The 18483-nt window shown below is 34.8% G+C and overlaps 2 protein-coding genes across 4 annotated transcripts; one reads left to right on the forward strand and one right to left on the reverse strand.

The window, feature by feature from the left end:
• Window positions 1-7917: 7917 nt before the first annotated feature.
• On the reverse strand, window positions 7918-10771 carry LOC110769242 (uncharacterized). 2 transcript variants are annotated; one of them, XM_021973179.2, is made up of 2 exons: window positions 9523-10771; window positions 7918-8842 (listed from the first exon to the last, which is right to left on the reverse strand). In XM_021973179.2, the coding sequence occupies exons 1-2, from the start codon at window positions 10288-10290 to the stop codon at window positions 8351-8353; spliced, it is 1260 nt and encodes a 419-aa protein (XP_021828871.2). In that variant the 5' UTR covers window positions 10291-10771; the 3' UTR covers window positions 7918-8350. The 2 variants fall into 2 exon arrangements, with proteins under 2 accessions (XP_021828871.2, XP_021828870.2); XM_021973178.2 differs by having other exon boundaries at window positions 7918-8845; window positions 9523-10770.
• Window positions 10772-14415: 3644 nt separating this feature from the next.
• LOC110769248 (5'-3' exonuclease family protein) lies at window positions 14416-18358 on the forward strand. 2 transcript variants are annotated; one of them, XM_021973184.2, is made up of 8 exons: window positions 14416-14733; window positions 15124-15300; window positions 15894-16064; window positions 16224-16405; window positions 16536-16782; window positions 16942-17077; window positions 17265-17740; window positions 17870-18358. In XM_021973184.2, exons 1-8 carry the CDS (start codon window positions 14539-14541, stop codon window positions 18119-18121), a joined length of 1836 nt encoding a protein of 611 aa, XP_021828876.1. In that variant the 5' UTR covers window positions 14416-14538; the 3' UTR covers window positions 18122-18358. The 2 variants fall into 2 exon arrangements, with proteins under 2 accessions (XP_021828876.1, XP_088103920.1); XM_088247794.1 differs by lacking the exons at window positions 14416-14733; window positions 15124-15300 and adding an exon at window positions 15307-15466.
• Window positions 18359-18483: the final 125 nt, after the last annotated feature.

Raw genomic sequence — 18483 nt, forward strand, 5'->3', positions numbered from 1 at the left:
TTGAGTTGGCAACTTGCCAGAATAAAGAGAGAGGTTTTACCCTGCTGCATATTACAGAGCTTTATTAGAGGAAGGCTGGTTGGGCTGTAATCTGCTGCGGATGAGCTCATTGGTTCTTTCTGTGTGCCTTTTTTTTAATTAATCAAAAATCAAAATGCATTTACTTTTAGTTTTATTTGAAATAGATTCTCATAATATTATAGCTTTAATGGTAAAGCACTTAGCATTAAATTTCAATTGTATACGAACTTTATATTAGATTGGATTTTACATTCCTTAATTGACTAATGCCCTCTTAATTACTAATAATTAATGTTTTTTTTTAAGAGAACCTTGACGGAACAAGCGAAATTTTATTTATAAAACGAAGGGGTACAACACGTCTGACCCCAACTATGTTTATTATATGTTCAAATATTGCATTTCACGTGTCTTTCTTTTATGAAGTTACATTTTCCTATAGACATATTCATCCAGATTATGTTGCATCATGATTATGTACATGATTTACTTTTAAAACAAACATTAATGATCCTCTCCATTCTTCATGTAGATACTACTATAGTGAAACACATTTTTTTGGCTCATCTTTCTTATCAGATGATAATAAAACCTTCTTGTCGCCATCATTAACTGTATAATGACTGAGTAGTTATGATTTGAAAAACAACCCTTTTTTTATCCCCAAAAAAATAAAATTATATATGTATCATATTTCTTACACGATAACTTTTTTTTTATTATTTATAGAAGCAATCATTCAAATAATTATAATTTACAAAAATGATAATTGAACTCAGATGTAAAGAAATGGTCACGCTCCCTTGATAAATTGACATAATTCATATTTACCTTACTTTGAATTCAATACTTAAAAAAGGCCAATATCATGTGTAAAATCTTGCTTTTTCGTGGCATCCCGGATTGTAATTAATCTTATAAGATGATTATAATACGCAAATCAAAATACATTGTACATAATTATTATTTTTTATCTACAATTATTGATAATTGAAGAAAGCTTATGAGCAGGCCAACTTTTGGGATTTTGAAGAAACCCTGTATAACCTAAAAGAAATTAAAAATACGAATTTATGAAGCCATCCATGTACTTGAACCATCATGTTCATGAAGATCAAAGTCAATAAGTTTCGTGATACGCACAGTTCCATGACTTAAGACTTTGAACAATTGGATCAGATCCATATATAACGTTCAGTTTTTCCAACTACATGTGAGGGGTTCAGAATTGTTGTACGTTAAATATGTGTTCAACAATCCATGTGATATACTTAGGGCAAAAGATATGCCCACAACAAAAACATGAGGCAAACAATTATGAAAATGACATATATCTATACTATCAGTCTTCTCCCATTCAGACGTTTAGACGTTATTGCCATGTGGACGCCATTATAAATATGATGACAAACAAGAAGGGATAGTACAAAATACATGACGTTTGCATGGTAATAACGTATGGACGTTCGTACAAGAGAAAATATATCTATACTATTATTATTGTTTGGTAAATGAAAATTAATTTAACTAACATAAAATAAATTCATACGTGTTCCTCTCCTTTTCCACTACTTATTTTTCCTCTTCTTTTCTCATATTTATTCCACAATAGACCACATCCATGTAATTTGGCATTGAACAATTATGAAAATGACATACGTACCTAGCCTCGATTTGACCTGTTATCATCCCTAAAAGATATACAACTATATGAGAAATTGACATTACCCCCTCATATTTGATAATGTTCGTTTTAACCAAAAAAAAAGGGGCTCAATTTAAATGGAGTAATTTCAAAATTATTAATTCAGATGACATTATAAGGTAAAAAAATTTGTATGAACTATTACAATTCATGTATGAGAAGATTTGGAAGAAATAGATTTCAAAGTATTCCTTACCTGTAGTTATTTCAATTACATACATTAAATCTCATATAATTCTAATTTTTGTAGCAAATTTAATCTTGTTGTCAAATCTAATAATGTGTTTACTAATTAGGAATTAGAATTCTCATAAGGAATTGAATTCCACCTGTGGAGGATTCCTGCGTTTACTTCATATTAAGGAATTAAAAAGTAAGTGGGGCCCACACAAAATCAGGAATTCAATTCTTGGGCAAGAGGTGATATTCTAATTTCTAGAGAACTAATCCATTAGGGATTCTTATGACCAAAAAAAAAATCCATTAGGGATTAATCTTTCTTACTCATTATATCCTCACACAGTTTTAAAAATTCCAAATTTGTCATCTACTTGAACCCAACAACGAGGACGTTTTAGTAATTAGCACCACTCATACCCCAATTCCATAAAGTTAGGTAAACAACTTCAATAGGAATTCGGAATTTAACTCTCTTCAATCCATATAGTTTAGTAAACAACTTCAATAGGAATTCGAAATCTAATTCTCCTCAATTCAACTCCAAAATTCAATTTCTCCTAATCCAATTACGAATTATTAAACATATCATAAATTCTTTCTTTCAAATTCCAAAAAAAAAAAAAAAAGGGTGCATCCTCAAATGAAAAGCTGCGTGAGGGTCACGATTATCTGAGGCTCTCTCGCTCCTCCTTCCTCTCCCAGCCAGCTCCTAAATTTTAACGTCCACTTCTCTTCTCTCACACTTCTCAAGCTTCCAATGACACGTTTTCCAGACGTAACCAGATGTCGTTTTAATATCTCCTAGATTGGATTTTATGCCACTTAGGACCTCTTCCTCCACCCATTCATTTAGCGCCACACGGCGAACTATATAACAAGCTTCAGCGTGAGCGTACGTATAACGGGACAATAAACCGGGGTCCGGGACTCATCATATACGACATACCACCGCATGTCGGTGGAGACTCGTCCACCAGACACGTCAAGTCCCTCACGTCAAATTAGCCGACTAGTCTTAAATTAATCCCCAGCTCCTAGTCCATACCATAGTCCATGGTGCACGTCACAATATGACTTAGGGGTACTTTAGTTTTTTGTTTTATTGGCTTTTTCCTTTAAGTATTTATTGGCTTTTTAGCACCAAACCTTTTTGTAATAAAGTAAACAAATAAAAATACATATCCAAATATATATATATATTGATGGGGTATATTTTTTTCTTGTAGCATCTAAATGCGAAGGCATATTTTATGGTCTTTGTTCTTCGTTAAGTTTCTTTATGTGTCTTATTTTTTTGGCTTATTATCACAAAAGGTCCCTAAGGTTTACGAAACTATCAGATTGCATCCTTAATATTTTTTTGTGTCACTTATGGTCCTCAAGGTTAATATGTGTGATCACAAATGGTCCATGCCGTTAGGTTCCGTCAAAAACTCCGTTAGTTTGCTGACGTGACATATATACATATCACAAAACATCCCTGAGGTTAACACATCTATCACAAATGGTCCCTGCAAATTTTTTTAATTTTTTAATTTAAAAATCATAAAATTTTGTTTTTGTTTTTTATAATATTTAAAAATATATATTGTATTTTAAATACATATGATACTATATTTTTGAAGATGAGGGCTCCACATATATGCCACACCAACAAACTAATGAAGTTTTTTAAAAAAAATAATCTAAAATTCAAAAAATTTAAAAATGAAAAAACCATTTATATAAGGATTTTAACCTTGAGGACCATTTATAAACCCTAAACCCTTGATTTTTTTCATTTTTAAATTTTATGAATTTTAAATTAATTTTTAAAAACTCCATTAGTTTGTTGATGTGACATATATGTGGAGCCCACATCTAAAATAATATAGTGTCATGTGTATTTAAAATACAATGTATATTTTAAAATAATTTAAAATTCATAAGATTTAAAAAAGAAAACCAAAATTTTATGAATTTTAAATGAAAAAAATTAAAAAAATTTGCAAGGACCATTTGTGATAGATGTGTAAACCTAAGGATGTTTTGTGATATATATATATGCCACATCAGCAAACTAACGGAGTTTTTGACGGAACCTAACGGCAGGGACCATTTGTGATTACACATACTAACCTTGAGGACCACCAATGACACAAAAAAACATTAAGGATGCAATCTGATAGTTTCCTAAACCTTAGGGACCTTTTGTGATAATAAGCCTATTTTTTTTGGTTTACGTCGGGCGCCCAATTTGGAGGTCAATCAACACTGTAATTATTAACGATTACAATTTAACCCAGCTACATTCCTAAAATTCAAATACAACGAACTAACATTTATATACTACACATGACGGTACGAAGGAAACTTTATTAATCATCAAATGAAAATTATGGAGTACTTAAAGCTTTACTGCTATTACAAGCATAAAAAAGAAGATAATCGTGAATAATATCCGGTGGTCTCTCGAACCATTCTACTCTTGAATCATAAGATAGTGCACTCCCTGCAAGGTGGTGTGCTACCTCATTAGCTTGACGCCTAGCGGAAAAAAAAAAGGGGAGGATATTGCTTGCCTCCTTTCTTGGGAGGAGATACTCCTCATTCCAGCAAATCACGATTTGACATATGTGCAAAAATAATTCATCAAAAGCATAAAAACAAAAACTTGTGCACACTATTATACTGTTATTGATAGAAATATAGGAGTTCCTACTTACAGGAAACGAGGGAGGTATTTTCCAAATATGAATGGTCTTCATCTGTACGTGCAATAGCTGAGATAACTTGCAGACAATCCCCTTGGAAAATCACTCTTGACAAGCCAAGAGATAGCGCAAACATCACAGCCTCTCTTGCCACATAAGCTTCAGCGATGTCAGCCACCAAAACCTGCGGAATACGGACTAAAGTAGCAGCCACAAAACTGCCCATCTATATACTACAATCTTTCACTTATTTGATTTCTTTGCTTAAAATGATAAATTAGCGACGAAGAACAAATAGAATTTGCTAAAAAAGCCGGCTAATGGGATTATAATACAATGTAATTTTCCGTTTTCTAGTTTATGCACAAGTACTCAATAATTAATTATAGTACTCTCTAAAGTTAGTTTTTTTTTTTTTTAAAAGCATAACAAAAGAAAAGAAAAGGGTATGTGCATGTTTTCTTCTAGATAAGGAGACAAATACAATTAGGAACTAGACAAAGACATAAAGGAATATAATAGTCAAAGTAGAACAATGTGCATTATTAACTTCTATGACCCCATTTTATGTGACATCTTTGTATTATTATGTGGTCGACTGTGGGGTAATTTTCTTATCATTAATAACGGGTTTTTTTTATAAATAAATAAAAAATTATAAACATCTACAATAATAATGATATTTTTTTCATTCTTTTCGTTGTATTATGTTGGTTGGTTATTGAATGAAATCCAATTGTCTCGGAAAAAAAAATGGTATTCTAGTGTTAAACACGAAAGAGGCCAAAGGCCAAATACCACACACCACTCAAAATAAGGCACAAATGTGAAGGATTCAATCAAACAAAACCTCACAATCAACAGAGCACAACTTGCAGAGCAATCTTAACATTTCCCCATTGAATGTCGAAGAATCACTTATATATGAGGCAAATTAAGGTCAGGTCATGGGGCCAAAGGGGACCTTAAGTTTTGGATCATCCACATTCCACTCCAACCATATGAAGAATGGGATATGTTAAAGCCGCCGCAAGAGCCAAAAGTGGTCCATTTGTTACATTTTTCAAATCTTACCTTGAAATGACCTATGCTTAAGGATGAGCATTTTTGGTACCCCATATAAATTGAACTGCCAAAACGAGAAGAATTGTCGGTGAGGCGGGGCATGTGAGGCCCCCTCCTTGTGTGAATGTGAGTGAAACATGAGGCTTTACTAATAGTTTTGGAGGAAGCTCAAGAAATGGGAGTTTATTTAGGGTTCTTGGTAAGACACTTTTACCTTGAGTTAGGGCAGTGTTGATTGGCTTACATTTTTCAAAAAAAAATTAGCATCTCTTTTATTTCTTCATTTTGTGATCCAAAACATAAAATAAATAACAAATCTTATTCTTTTGTATGCATAAAATCAATACATTACAAACAGAAACTTCTTGGTTAAGTCGGTCTAAAGAGATCCAAATAGAAAGGAAATGAGTAAGACATAGGCAGCTCATGCTCAATTTGGATGGATAAAGCGCGTGTCTCTCTAAACACATGTTTAAAATTCACTTCCTCACATAAGGAGCTTAACAAACTATTACGTGTTCTTCTTATTATAGGTTATATTTATAGGTAAGTCTGTGTGGTTATCTGTATTTGTACTTGCTCTTGTTGTTGACAGCCTTCATTCTCGAATTATAAATACTATCTATCATCTTTATCTATAAAAAAAAAACCAAACAATTTTAATTAGGGTCCGTGTACCGAAGTTATGCTAATTAATTGAAATGGTTAGATTAAAAAATTATTCTAATTATGCAAATACTTGAGAAGGTGTCTCTGAGGCTGAACACAAATATCTGAATTGACTACAAAATGTTGGATGAAAGCTTAGCACTAGGCGTCCTTACGTTCTTGAATCATGGGGACGTTGAATGGCACATTTACCACAAACACATGGGAAATTCATGCCCTCTCCACCACCATACATATTGGATTTTTCATTCAAATAATTTAATTTATTTTTAATTCAATAATAAGTAAATAAAACCCTTCAAATTCAGAATATCTTCCAAGTTTGACATTTATATATATATGGAGCCTTTGGTTGTACATAAAGGAGAACTAGTAGACTTTATAAACAAGCAAGATTTTTCTATCTTGCATAACTCTCGGGCATATCTTTTTGCTGCACTCATCTTTCTTCTTTTTATCAAAACCAATTGGATCTCAAATTTTCAATTTACCGCATTTGCCTTTCACTTTCTCTATTTAGGAAAAGATAAAAAGAACTCTTCTGTTTCAAGCATTTCTTATGCTTGTAGCATGATATCCCCTAACATATGCCCTTCACTATGCTTGATGATGCAGCTATAATTAAGGAACGATTAAGTCTTACGTAGTAGAGTCGAGTCGATCAAGAATGCTTAATAAACGTAAAGTTTAATTTTATTTTTTGCGGTCAAATTTAACATGTTATATTGTGAAACTTTCAATCGATGAGATGATATAAAGTTAGATTGGATTTTTGGCATGGATAAATATTTAATGAGAACTTGGGGTGGGAAGGGATGGGACCCAAGTACCTTTCACACGTCAATTTGCTTTTCTATGTGCCGAGCATACTTGGAATTGGTTTGACAAAAATGCACATGTAGATGGCTATTTTTGGATAATGACTGTTGTGGTAGGGTTTGGGCTTTATTAAATGTGATGCACTAAATAAACCACAAGGGAAAAGTAAAGTAAAATATCTAAGAAGAATTAGAATGAATGTTTCAACTATGCCATGTGCCTTTGAAAATGACCTTAATAAAAGTGTTTTGAGTCGATGACTGTGGAAATTAATATCTAAATTTGGGCTTAATTTTTGGCTCAACTTCACCATGAAGATTGTAATCCAAAGAGAAAAAAAAATACTTGTAACCCAATTTAAGTATTGCTTTGACAATTGCATTCAAATCAAGGAAGCCTATAAGTGGAAAAAATAATTTACAAAGTTAGCTCAAAATCCGGCCTGGCTCGATGTTTAGCCCCGATTGGCTCAGTCTGCTCTATAAGATTGAGTAGGACTTGAGCAAAGGGTTTGAAATCTTGAATTAAGTTAATTTTTTTAATATTGTATAAAAATTTGTTAAAAAAAGATATAAAAAAAACTTAGGAAAAAAGAAAAAAGGCCCGGCCCGTCTAGGCCTATGGGCGGCCTGGTTCGGCCCAGCCCACAAAGCCCATTTAGACCCAACGCAATAAACAGGCACGAGTTTTGACCTTTGAAACCTTGACCCGGCCTGAAAAATGAAAAAAGCCCGAAAGGCCCGGCCTCAAATTTTTGTTGTCGCTATTGTTCGTGTTGAAATTTCCTTCTTATTATATATGTTTATTTATTTTCACAAATGTTTAACATCAGACCTTACAAAAATGGGCACAAGTTATGCCTCTCACTCTCAAATTCTTGTTCATCCTATCTTTACAAGCCAAAAGATGAAATTCTCAGAGATACAAACAGATGCTCACTTTAAACCCATATATCCACATCTTTAGCCAAAGGCCACTATTAGATACTGCTCCTATCTATATATCATCATAACACATGTCTCATTCATGGCTTTATTTTGGGCCATTTCACAGACTACTTCACTAAAGCAATGTTCTGCCTTCAGAGACCCAAATTTCCACTATGCCAATGGGGACCCAAATTGAGTGAGAAGGTTGAGACTTGAGAGCCATTTGATGGGAAATATATATATATATATATATATATATATATATATATTTATCTTGATAAGAGATCAACCAGAAGCTCCTCCATCAAGAAATCTGACATGGCAGTCTCAATTTCTAAAGCCAGCTCCTCTTGCTCATACTCAAACTTGTTCCACCTCCCTCCTTTATGCATATCTCTAACACAAGCTTCCTTCTTGTGGTCTAGCCCCCACTCAAGTTCATTGTGTTCTCCACTCACCCAAGCTTTTGCTTTGCTCACCATCTCCCATTTAAATCCATCATCAGTTTGATTTCTTTGGACACTCATTTCTTCTCTAAAGAAATCCAACAGCAGTTTATCTTCCAAATGGCCTTCCTCACAGCTAGTTGCTTTGACATAATTCAACAGCTCCATGGCCATTTCTTCATCTTCATCACCCACATTTTCAAGGCTTTGATCAAAAGTACTTGAAAATGACTCTTCTTCATCTTCCCCAAATTGACAATCAAGCACTGAAACTGGACTGTGCTGTTCATCTTCATCACCCAGCAGCACCTCAACCTGCTAATGTTCACACACCAATCAAATTCAGCACAGTGTACAATTCCCATGAACAAAATTTATAAGTCAACATTTTTAAATTATGTGAACTAATTAGGCATAAAGATAATAAATAAATAAATAATAAAATCCTCTTTTATTTCAGCATTTGCCAAAGTGACAGAAATTGTTGTTACCCAAAAAAAGTGACAAAAACTGTTGCTTTGGACATACTTAAATTTGTATTTAGGTATATATTAAAATATCAGATCAAAGTACTTTGGGATCTAAACTTAAATGTCTTTTAGGTTAGTGGTAAACTTCTATTTTGTCTGACATGCATGATAAACTCTGTGATATATGCTTAGCCAAAGGTAAGATCAAAATAACCAGGAGATTTACCATGGTTCATGGTTAAAGATTTTTTTTTGGGTCAAAGTTTAGAAGGGGTAGGGGGAGGTGTCGGATTCGAACACGAGAGTGAGACCACTCATTTGCAGATAAATGCTCTTACCACTGATCTATGAACCCGTTGGCGGTTCATGATTAAAGATGACTAGTAAAAATTGTTCTCCTATGGCCCACCAAGTACCATAAAGTACAACCAAGGGCAGGTCAACCAAATTAATAGCATCAAAAGGACCCTCAACAGCAGACACACAATATAAATATAGATGCGGTGCACTAAATAATTGCTCTACCTGGGGTCCCAAAGCAATATTGCAACTTCCTGTCCCTGTTGTTGATGCCTCCATGAAATCCTTGCCGACACATGGTAAATATTTTTTACCACCCTCCTCATCAGCGTGAGGGTCAGAGTTACTACAAACCCAAGACGGTAAAAACTCTGCGGTAAAATCACTGTCACACCAGCTTGACCCATTGCTGCTGCTGCTACAAGTTGTACAAGTAGTAGTTGTGGACCTTGTTATGGTGGTGCTTGTGGTACAATGGAGAGGTGAAGAAGCATAATCCAACGGTGGAGGTGGAGGTAACATTTCATCACGGAACGATGTCCACCGCATGATGTCCTTGACTCTCACAGTAATTTGGACTTGGTTTTGACTCTGCTTCCTTGATGAGCTCTGAAATTTTGACTGCAGCAGCCTCCTTGAGAGGCTTCGAGGTAAAAAAGAGGGAGGTTTTACCGTGGTAAATGGGATGTTTTTAACTGCATTCATGAGGGACTGGAAGGCTGAGATTGTGGTGGAGGCTGCCTTTGATCTGCTTCTGAGTAATTTGCTGGTAATGGTGGGGTTATTTTTTGAATTTGAACTTGTTGGTTTTGGATCAAATTCAATGAGGTTCTTCTGGGGACTGCTGGGATTGAATGGTGATTGTTTTCTGGGAAATGATTTGAACCCACTTGAAGAACATGAGCTAGAAGAATTCTCATTGAGGAAATCTTTGAGGAGCATTGTAGGCCTGCGCTCTATTGGACAAGGCTTTCTTTGAGGCTGCTGCAACATTTTTTTGTGAGATGAAAAAGTAAAGAGATTAAGAAAATAATTATTACCCAACAAGCAATTTTTGTGGTTTGAGAGCTTCAAGCCTTCAAATTGGATGATCCATAGATTATAGCCAGACTTCAAAGGTGAAATTATCAGAAGAGAATTGTGGGAGAAAAGGGTTGGTCTGAAATTAAAGAGTGAAGTGGGAGACAGTGAGGAGATAGAGTGAAAGAGGAGAGGAAGGAGGGGCTTATATTTAAAAGGGTTTGGTGAGCATTGCAATAAGAAGATGAAGAAAGGGAGAGGTAGCTTCTAGGTGGGGATCTCCAGGTAGTTCATGAGGTTGAATTTCAGAAAGAAAAAAAGAAGCAATAAAAATGGGGAAAATGACAAACAAGTGTAGGAGGGTGGATGCTTCTATTTTGCAGTTATTTTAAGAGGGGAAGAAAGGACTGAGTGAGTGTGATTTTGTGAGATCTCTTGGTCTTTTGGACTCAGAAGCATGTTTTTTGAGAGAAAGTGAGTTGACCTTAAATCAACTTGGGCATACTTAATATCTGTACTTATTAGTTTGATCACATTGTCACATGTAGGAAAAAAAAGGATCTTGTAACGGAATCCCGATCAATAACACAATGGTACGTAGGAGGAATTGTTGTATGAGAGTTTCTCTCTACATGTAGGATTGAATTTGTATTTTGTACTAGCACATTGATTGATGGCACGCTGCCCATAGTGTCCTTAGGACTGATCTTATTGCCAAAAATAATTTTTGTAGATGATATATTGGGATGAAGCATGACAACTTCTTGTATAGAGAAACCTGTTTCTAGGGTATGAAATAACTCTATGTCTTGGTATTTTTGGCACTAGCACAAAACTCTGTCGAAAGTCATTCTTTTTTATCTATAAATTACAGTGTGATATGTTGAAGAATACACTAGTTCCACATCGGAAACTTAACAAAATAGAAAGTCTCATATAATAAATGGTTTTACTCATAATAACATCGAGGCTTTTTGTATAAAACCACGTACTTGCTAAACATGTGGTTAAGTTAGGAATAATGTCGATGTTGTTATTAGTGGGCTAAGAATCCGTCCGTCTGAAATCTTAATATGATATAGATGCATAAAAATAACTATTTAATAATATAAAAAACAAAATTCAAGTACATGTATCAAACTGTAATTTTTTGCTGTTGAAAAAATAACTCGTTACAAAATAAAATAAAGAGTTTGAGTATTTTCCATTAGTGTAACCACAAAATCATGGTGGGTTGCAAGCATGGCCCCTTTGGCCATTGACAATTACATTGTTGGTATGATCAGTCCAAATTGGTGCAAGATCTTTAAAAATTTGGAACTTGTCCACTAGCTCACCGCCAGGTCGTTTATGTGATCACATGTGGCTGATCCTTATAAGCCTATATAGCTGTGGGCCCCAACCATCAGAAGGAGGATCCGATGTTGTGTATCTGATTCCGATCACAAGTGGTGGACTCCGCGCCGGTATCGGCTCCTCTAGTCCACATCACACCCACACGCACAAAATTTTCATAGCCGGATTTGCCTAAGGTTGATACGGTAATTTCACCACTTGATCATCAATATCAAATATTGAATGCCATGAATGGGTTTTATGTTTCTCAACCAAACATTCACATTGTCTGCCTCAACTCAACTATCACATAATCAATGGAGAAATATTCCGATGGGCACGGTGATGCATCCATCTCTTACGTAACTAGGGCAAAAACAATTAACTTCTCACCGCAAGCTAAAATTCATAGACGTGACATCAGTCTTAAATTTCACACTAGAAATAAATTGACCATTTGGTTTCATGATTTTCACTTCAAATACTGGACTAGATGGAATGCGATACGGACAAAGATACATGTATAAATACATAATAAGATAAGAAGGGATATAATAATTCGATAAGTTAATAATATTATCCGTTTAATTATAGTGTACATTTCTTTGTAGCCTTTTTAAATTAGTTTAATCATGAATTGTCCATGAATTATGTTGAGTTTAACTCATGACTTTGTCATTTTCAATGCCTCATCACTCATCATCACTTTGTGTTCTTGTCTAATCCCTATTACAAGGACACAAGTCCCATTCATCCTCACCATTTTCTTTTTGGGTTTTTTCTCTAGAATTATCTCTTCATATTCATGAAAGTATTATATCCAAAACTTGACCGTACATAATATTTTATTATTCTCTCTGTTTAAGCTTATTTTTCAGGAAACCTCCTAGGCTTTAACAATTTTACAAACAAGCATATTCTGAGCAAACAGGTAACCTCTCTTCTGCCACTCCTCTATGTTTCTTTCTCTTTCTGTATACTAGCCCCTTGCCACACACTCACGCATGTGCCAATTGGTTTTCTTTTTTTAGTTTTTAGAATTAAGAAAATAAAAAATGAGTAGTTATTTTCCACAAAAATAGGATCTATTATCTGATTTTGTTTTTAATTGTGAATTTACCATATTATCCTCATTTAATTAAGAATTTCAATTCTTAATATTGGTTTTCTTTTTCTGCCACTCCTCTATGTTTCTTTCTCTTTCTGTATACTAGCCCCTTGCCACACACTCACGCATGTGCCAATTGGTTTTCTTTTTTTAGTTTTTAGAATTAAGAAAATAAAAAATGAGTAGTTATTTTCCACAAAAATAGGATCTATTATCTGATTTTGTTTTTAATTGTGAATTTACCATATTATCCTCATTTAATTAAGAATTTCAATTCTTAATATTTAAATTAACCAAGGGCATTTTCTGGTATTTTGAATATTTCACCATTCTCTGCCTTTTGCTTTATATATATAGATAATATAATATCTATTTAGTTCCATGTCATCCTGTTTTTTTGTACCTTCCATTACTATCTAAGAAGATGTCTTGTGATAATATATACTAAAAGGATCATGCACGTATACACAAAATCATGGGAGTTGTAAAAGAGAGAAATTGAGATATGTAGAATGAAAGTAATTGGTAACAAGTGCACATTTCTTTTCCCACTCATTACGATTAACCAATCTTCAACATACACGTGTCATAATTAGAACCATTGATGTTCTAAATCACAATTTAAAGATCATTCTTGTAAACCAATTAGCATTTGGTTTACTTGTATTTGTCAACAAATAATGTGTGTAGAAACATAATTTAGTAGCACTCGAGGAAAAGAGGTTGACCAAAGGCAAACATTCCCACAAAAAAAAAAATAAATTGAACTCTCAAATTGATTTACTATGAAATTTATCTCTTCAATATTTGTTTTCAAGATGTCGAAACTAGCAAATTAATATCTATAAAGTATAAACGAATGCAAATAGAAGGGTCCTTTTCTTATAAATTTTTTAAATAAATTTTATAGCCGTGCGGCTATATTGTTTTTAGACACGTAGCACTGATTCGCTTGGCAGGCGCTAGGAGGGCTTTTTTTTATTAAAAAAAATAGTACAGCCGTGCGGCTATACGTGGGAATTTTTTTTAAAAAATGAATATAGCCGATCGGCTTTATTGGGATATTTTTAATTTTTTTTTTAATAAATAGTACACGTGGCGCCGAATCGCTAGGCGGCCGCTAGGCGCTAGGCTGTCCTTTTTTAATGTATAGTGTAGCCGCGCGGCTATACTCGGGATTTTTTCAAAAAATGATTATAGCCGCGCGGCTTTACTCGGGTCATTTTTTTTTTTTTTTGTAGAGTTTTTTTAATATATAAACAGTATAGCCAAGCGGCTATATTTTTTTGACACCAAATCTAGGAGCAACATATTATGCATTATGGTAAAGTCATCCTTTAAGGGTCCTCCGTGAAAAACATCATTCGGATCGAAACAATATAATCATTAAATGGTTTTTTATTTAGCCAGATTTTTTGCATACATGATCTTTGAAAGAAAACGTAAAAACTAACAATTTCAGAGGTCCCTGTACCCGAACTCTCCTCACGTTACTATCGGAGGCCCCATTTTACAGGGATTTTTTGGCCAGCCCAAATTCATAAAATATTTTACGGGCTAGACTTTAGTTCATGTTTTCAACCCAACTGTATCCAAACCCAAATTATGTTGAACGGAGAAGCCCTACCCATTACTAACAAGAGGACAACCCAACGGCACAAAACCGAACGACACAGAACCGTCTTGTCGTCTTCTTCCTCCTTCACCTTCTCGGTTAGTACGATGAATGTGTAAGCCGTCTTTTTACTGCCAGACCCATATTTGCAAATTCCAGAGTGATGGGTGTTGGTGGTAAATTCTGGGACTTGCTTAAACCCTACGCCCGGCATGAGGGTTTTGATTTCTTGAGGAACAAGCGGGTTGCTGTCGACCTCTCCTTCTGGATCGTACAGCATGAAACCGCTATCAAGGACCGTGCACGAAGCCCCCACCTCAGGGTCACCTTCTTCCGTACCATCAATCTCTTCTCCAAGGTTCAGTTTTCTCTCTGTTTTTGTGTTTTCTGCTTGTTTTCCGAGAAAATGTGAGAAATTCAAAGAGAAAAAAAAGTTGGGTTTGTGGCTTTTCCGTTATACACATTTTGGGTTTTGGGAATATGAAAGTTGATTCAAGTTGTTTGACAGTGTGAGCTCATTTTAAATTTACTTATATAAACTTCAATGTATAAAGTATGGGGAAAAAAATGGAAATTTGATTGAGCTTTTGTGTTTTAAATTAAAAAAAATTACCTTAACTTGGCCAACTATTTCTTAAGCTCTCTAATTTTTGTTGTTTTATGTAATGCTGTTTTATTTGCTTGACTGAGATAAAGTTACAGCCCTTGAATTGAGAGTGAGCTTAACTATTGGTCAGTGTTTATGCAGTTTGGAGCATTTCCAGTCTTTGTAGTTGATGGAAGTCCGTCACCTCTAAAGTCAGAGGCGAGGATTGCAAGATTCTTTCGTTCTTCTGGTATTGATTCATCAAGTTTGCCTGTGGCTGGCGATGGTGCTTCAGTTGAGAGAAACAGCACATTTACAAAGTATATTCAAGAATGTGTTGTGAGTTGTTTCTGATGTTATGGTTTGTTATCAATTTAATAACTGCATTTTGTGTTTGTGCATTGACAAGTACTGTTTTCGAACTTTGGTGCAAACTCATCTTTCGGTTGCTTTGAAAGTTCTTTTTGTATGGCAAGAAAAAGTTTCCATATTTCCCACAAAGTTTGTAAGTTCATTCCACTTGAACCCTTATCATCCAAGATTCAAGATTTTAATTCTTCGGCTTTTCAAATTGTGGTGGTGATTATATGGAGCAGTCTTACCTTTGACATATTTTCAGCACTTGTTGGCTAAACCCTGTATGAATGAGATTGTTTGTAGCGAATTGCAGTCCTTTTATTTGCTCATGATTTAGTAGCAGACTGAGTGTTCATGCTTATCCATATGCTTCATTATTTTCCTTTGCAACATGTACATCTGGATGAAAATTTTGTGACCAGTTTTTTTCTTTTTTTCCTGGTCTGAAAAGTCTATGATCAGTTTAATTCTGTTAGAATCTGTATTATATCTTTGTGAATAATAGATATTTTCTTTTGGTTTGTTGCCGAGGCATTTGCATGCTTACCAGTTATTTACTAAAGGTGGTTTAATAGGAACTGCTTGAACTGCTTGGGATGCCTGTAGTAAAAGCAAAAGGAGAGGCTGAAGCACTGTGTGCCCAGTTAGACGCCGAAGGTCATGTAGATGCTTGCATCACATCTGACAGTGATGTGTTCCTCTTTGGGGCTAAGTGTGTGATAAAAACCTTTCAATCCAATTCCAGAGTAAGTAGTAATGTCTTTGTAAGTTTAACTATGCGCCGGTTGGGCAATTGATTCCGCTCTTTCATATTAATTTTTTATTCTGTGAACTTGTATCTCTTCTCTTGCCATTTCTGTTGCCACCATCTTTTTAGGCCATTCAGAGATTCTCATTCTGTGCAGGAACCATTTGAATGTTACTATATGTCAGATATCGAAGCTGGTCTTGGTTTGAAGAGGAAACACTTGATTGCCATCTCTCTTTTGGTCGGAAATGACTATGATTTAAATGGGGTGCAAGGCGTTGGGCTTGATACAGCTCTTCGTTTTGCCCAAACTTTTAGTGAAGATGTGATATTGAATAGGTTAGATACTAAATGGATTCATTCATATATGGCGTTTTTGGTTTTCTGTTACAAAAGTTATTTTAATTGAAATATAATTTTGTGCTCAAACTTTTAAATTAGTTAAGTTTGTATTATAAATTTCGCACAGGTTGCGTGAAATAGGAAATGGTGATGCTTCTCTCTTGCAAGGTGAAATAAGATCTGTGGATGATAGTGTACCCAGTCCAGATGAGAGCTCATTAAAAAGAAAATTCTCTCATTGTTCCTTTTGTGGGCATCCTGGCAGCAAAAGAACTCATTTCAAGTCTTCCTGTGAATATTGTAGTTCCACAATGGGTGAGGGTTGCATGAAAAAATCAGAGGGTTTCAAATGCAGTTGCTCTTCTTGTGATATGGTACATTTATTTTCCCTTCTGATACCTATCCTTTATAGTGCATTTTTTGCGTCAACATATCGGGCCCCATCATAAGTTGAATTCAAATAGTGTCTGTTACAATTCGGCAATGTGCTCCATATTGCGTCCTTAAGTATAAGCTTTTAATGGTAATGGCAGGATCGTAAAGAAAAGGAGCAGAAGAAGCAAGATAATTGGCGATTGAAAGTTCTCAGCAAGATTGCACTGGAGCCGAATTTTCCGAATGATGCAATTATTGAAATGTATTTGTGCAACAGCCATGGTTACTTCACTGGTATGTTTTAACATTCCTCCTAAAACTGGTACAACTAGTATAAATTCTTTTTCAATAGCATGGACTGAATATGACTTAAGAAAATTATGTCTTCTTCAGAAAAGGAGCTTCTTTCTGGCATATGGTGTTTTGTGAATGTATCTTGTCAATTTCAGTGCACCATAATGTTTTAAAATTTTGTGCACAGAAAATGATGGACTCCACATATCATGGGGAAGTCCAAAAACTGAAATGGTGGTTGATTTCTTGGCTTATCATCAGCTGTGGGAACCATCTTATATTCGCCAGAGGATGCTTCCGATGTTATCAACTATTTTTTTAAGGGAAATGGCTAAAGATCCTGTAAAAAGTTTGTTATATGGGCAGTATGAGTTCGATTCCATAGACCGCTTGAAAATAAGATATGGGCATCAATTTTATGTGGTCAAGTGGAAAAAATCTGCACCTTCTTTGGGTTGTGTCAGTTGCACAGTCCCTCCGGAGGAGTCAGATATGCAGCAGGATGATGTTATGGAAGTTGATGAATCCATTAATCCATTCGATGAGTCTGATGTTCCTACGATTGATATCAATAATGGTTGTTGCCTTTTGTTGACCGATGAAAATATGGACCTTGTCCATGCTGCTTTTCCGGAGGAAGTTGACAGATTTTTGCAGGAGAAGGTGTAATTTCTTTCCCTTTTCATTTCTATGTGTTTTTTGTTTCTTTCTTATTTGTGGTTTCCTTTTCCATCTTGCGTACCTGTTGAAATTAAGGAAAATCTTGTAAGCTTTTGTGCCTAAATCTTGCAGGAACTGAAAGAATTGAAAAGAAGAAAAACTGGGAAGCCAGAAACAGCAGGATCAAGAGGCGTCCAGCTAAATATCACAGAATTCTACCGTTCGGCCAAAGTGTATGAGACAGAACCTGGAGAAATTCTAACCAAGAAGACAGAACCTGGAGAAATTCTATCAAGTCAGAGAGCTGAAACTAGCAAAGAAAAGAGAAAACCATCAAGCTCAAATCTCCCCAAGTCTGTAAGACGCCGTCTTTTGTTTGACTAAGGCATTTTCAGAATTTGGGCCTCTTGCTGTGGTTTAGTAGGAAAATTAGAAGATGTAAAGTTACCCCTTACTGAGCTTAGCCTGGTGTAATTTCTGTAATTAAATTCTAGGTTTACATAGGGTAGGTGCTGAGCAAAAGTTGCAGGGTTTTGAATCTTCCTTGAGTGCTATGCAAGATTTCTGTTGCGTTTGTTGTTTGTAACATTTTGTATAAAGGTAAATTTGTCATTTTGAGAATTTTTTTTTTAATGAATTCAGCAATTTATAGACGGAATTTTAACGTAATGAGTTATGTAAAAACAATTTGAAACTTCAAAGGGCGTTAGTGTAATTTTCAAAACCTCTTAGATTTTATGAAAACA

This window comes from Prunus avium, chromosome 2 (genome assembly GCF_965620075.1).
Source record: "Prunus avium chromosome 2, drPruAviu1.hap1.1, whole genome shotgun sequence".
Classification (NCBI taxonomy): Eukaryota; Viridiplantae; Streptophyta; class Magnoliopsida; order Rosales; family Rosaceae; genus Prunus; species Prunus avium.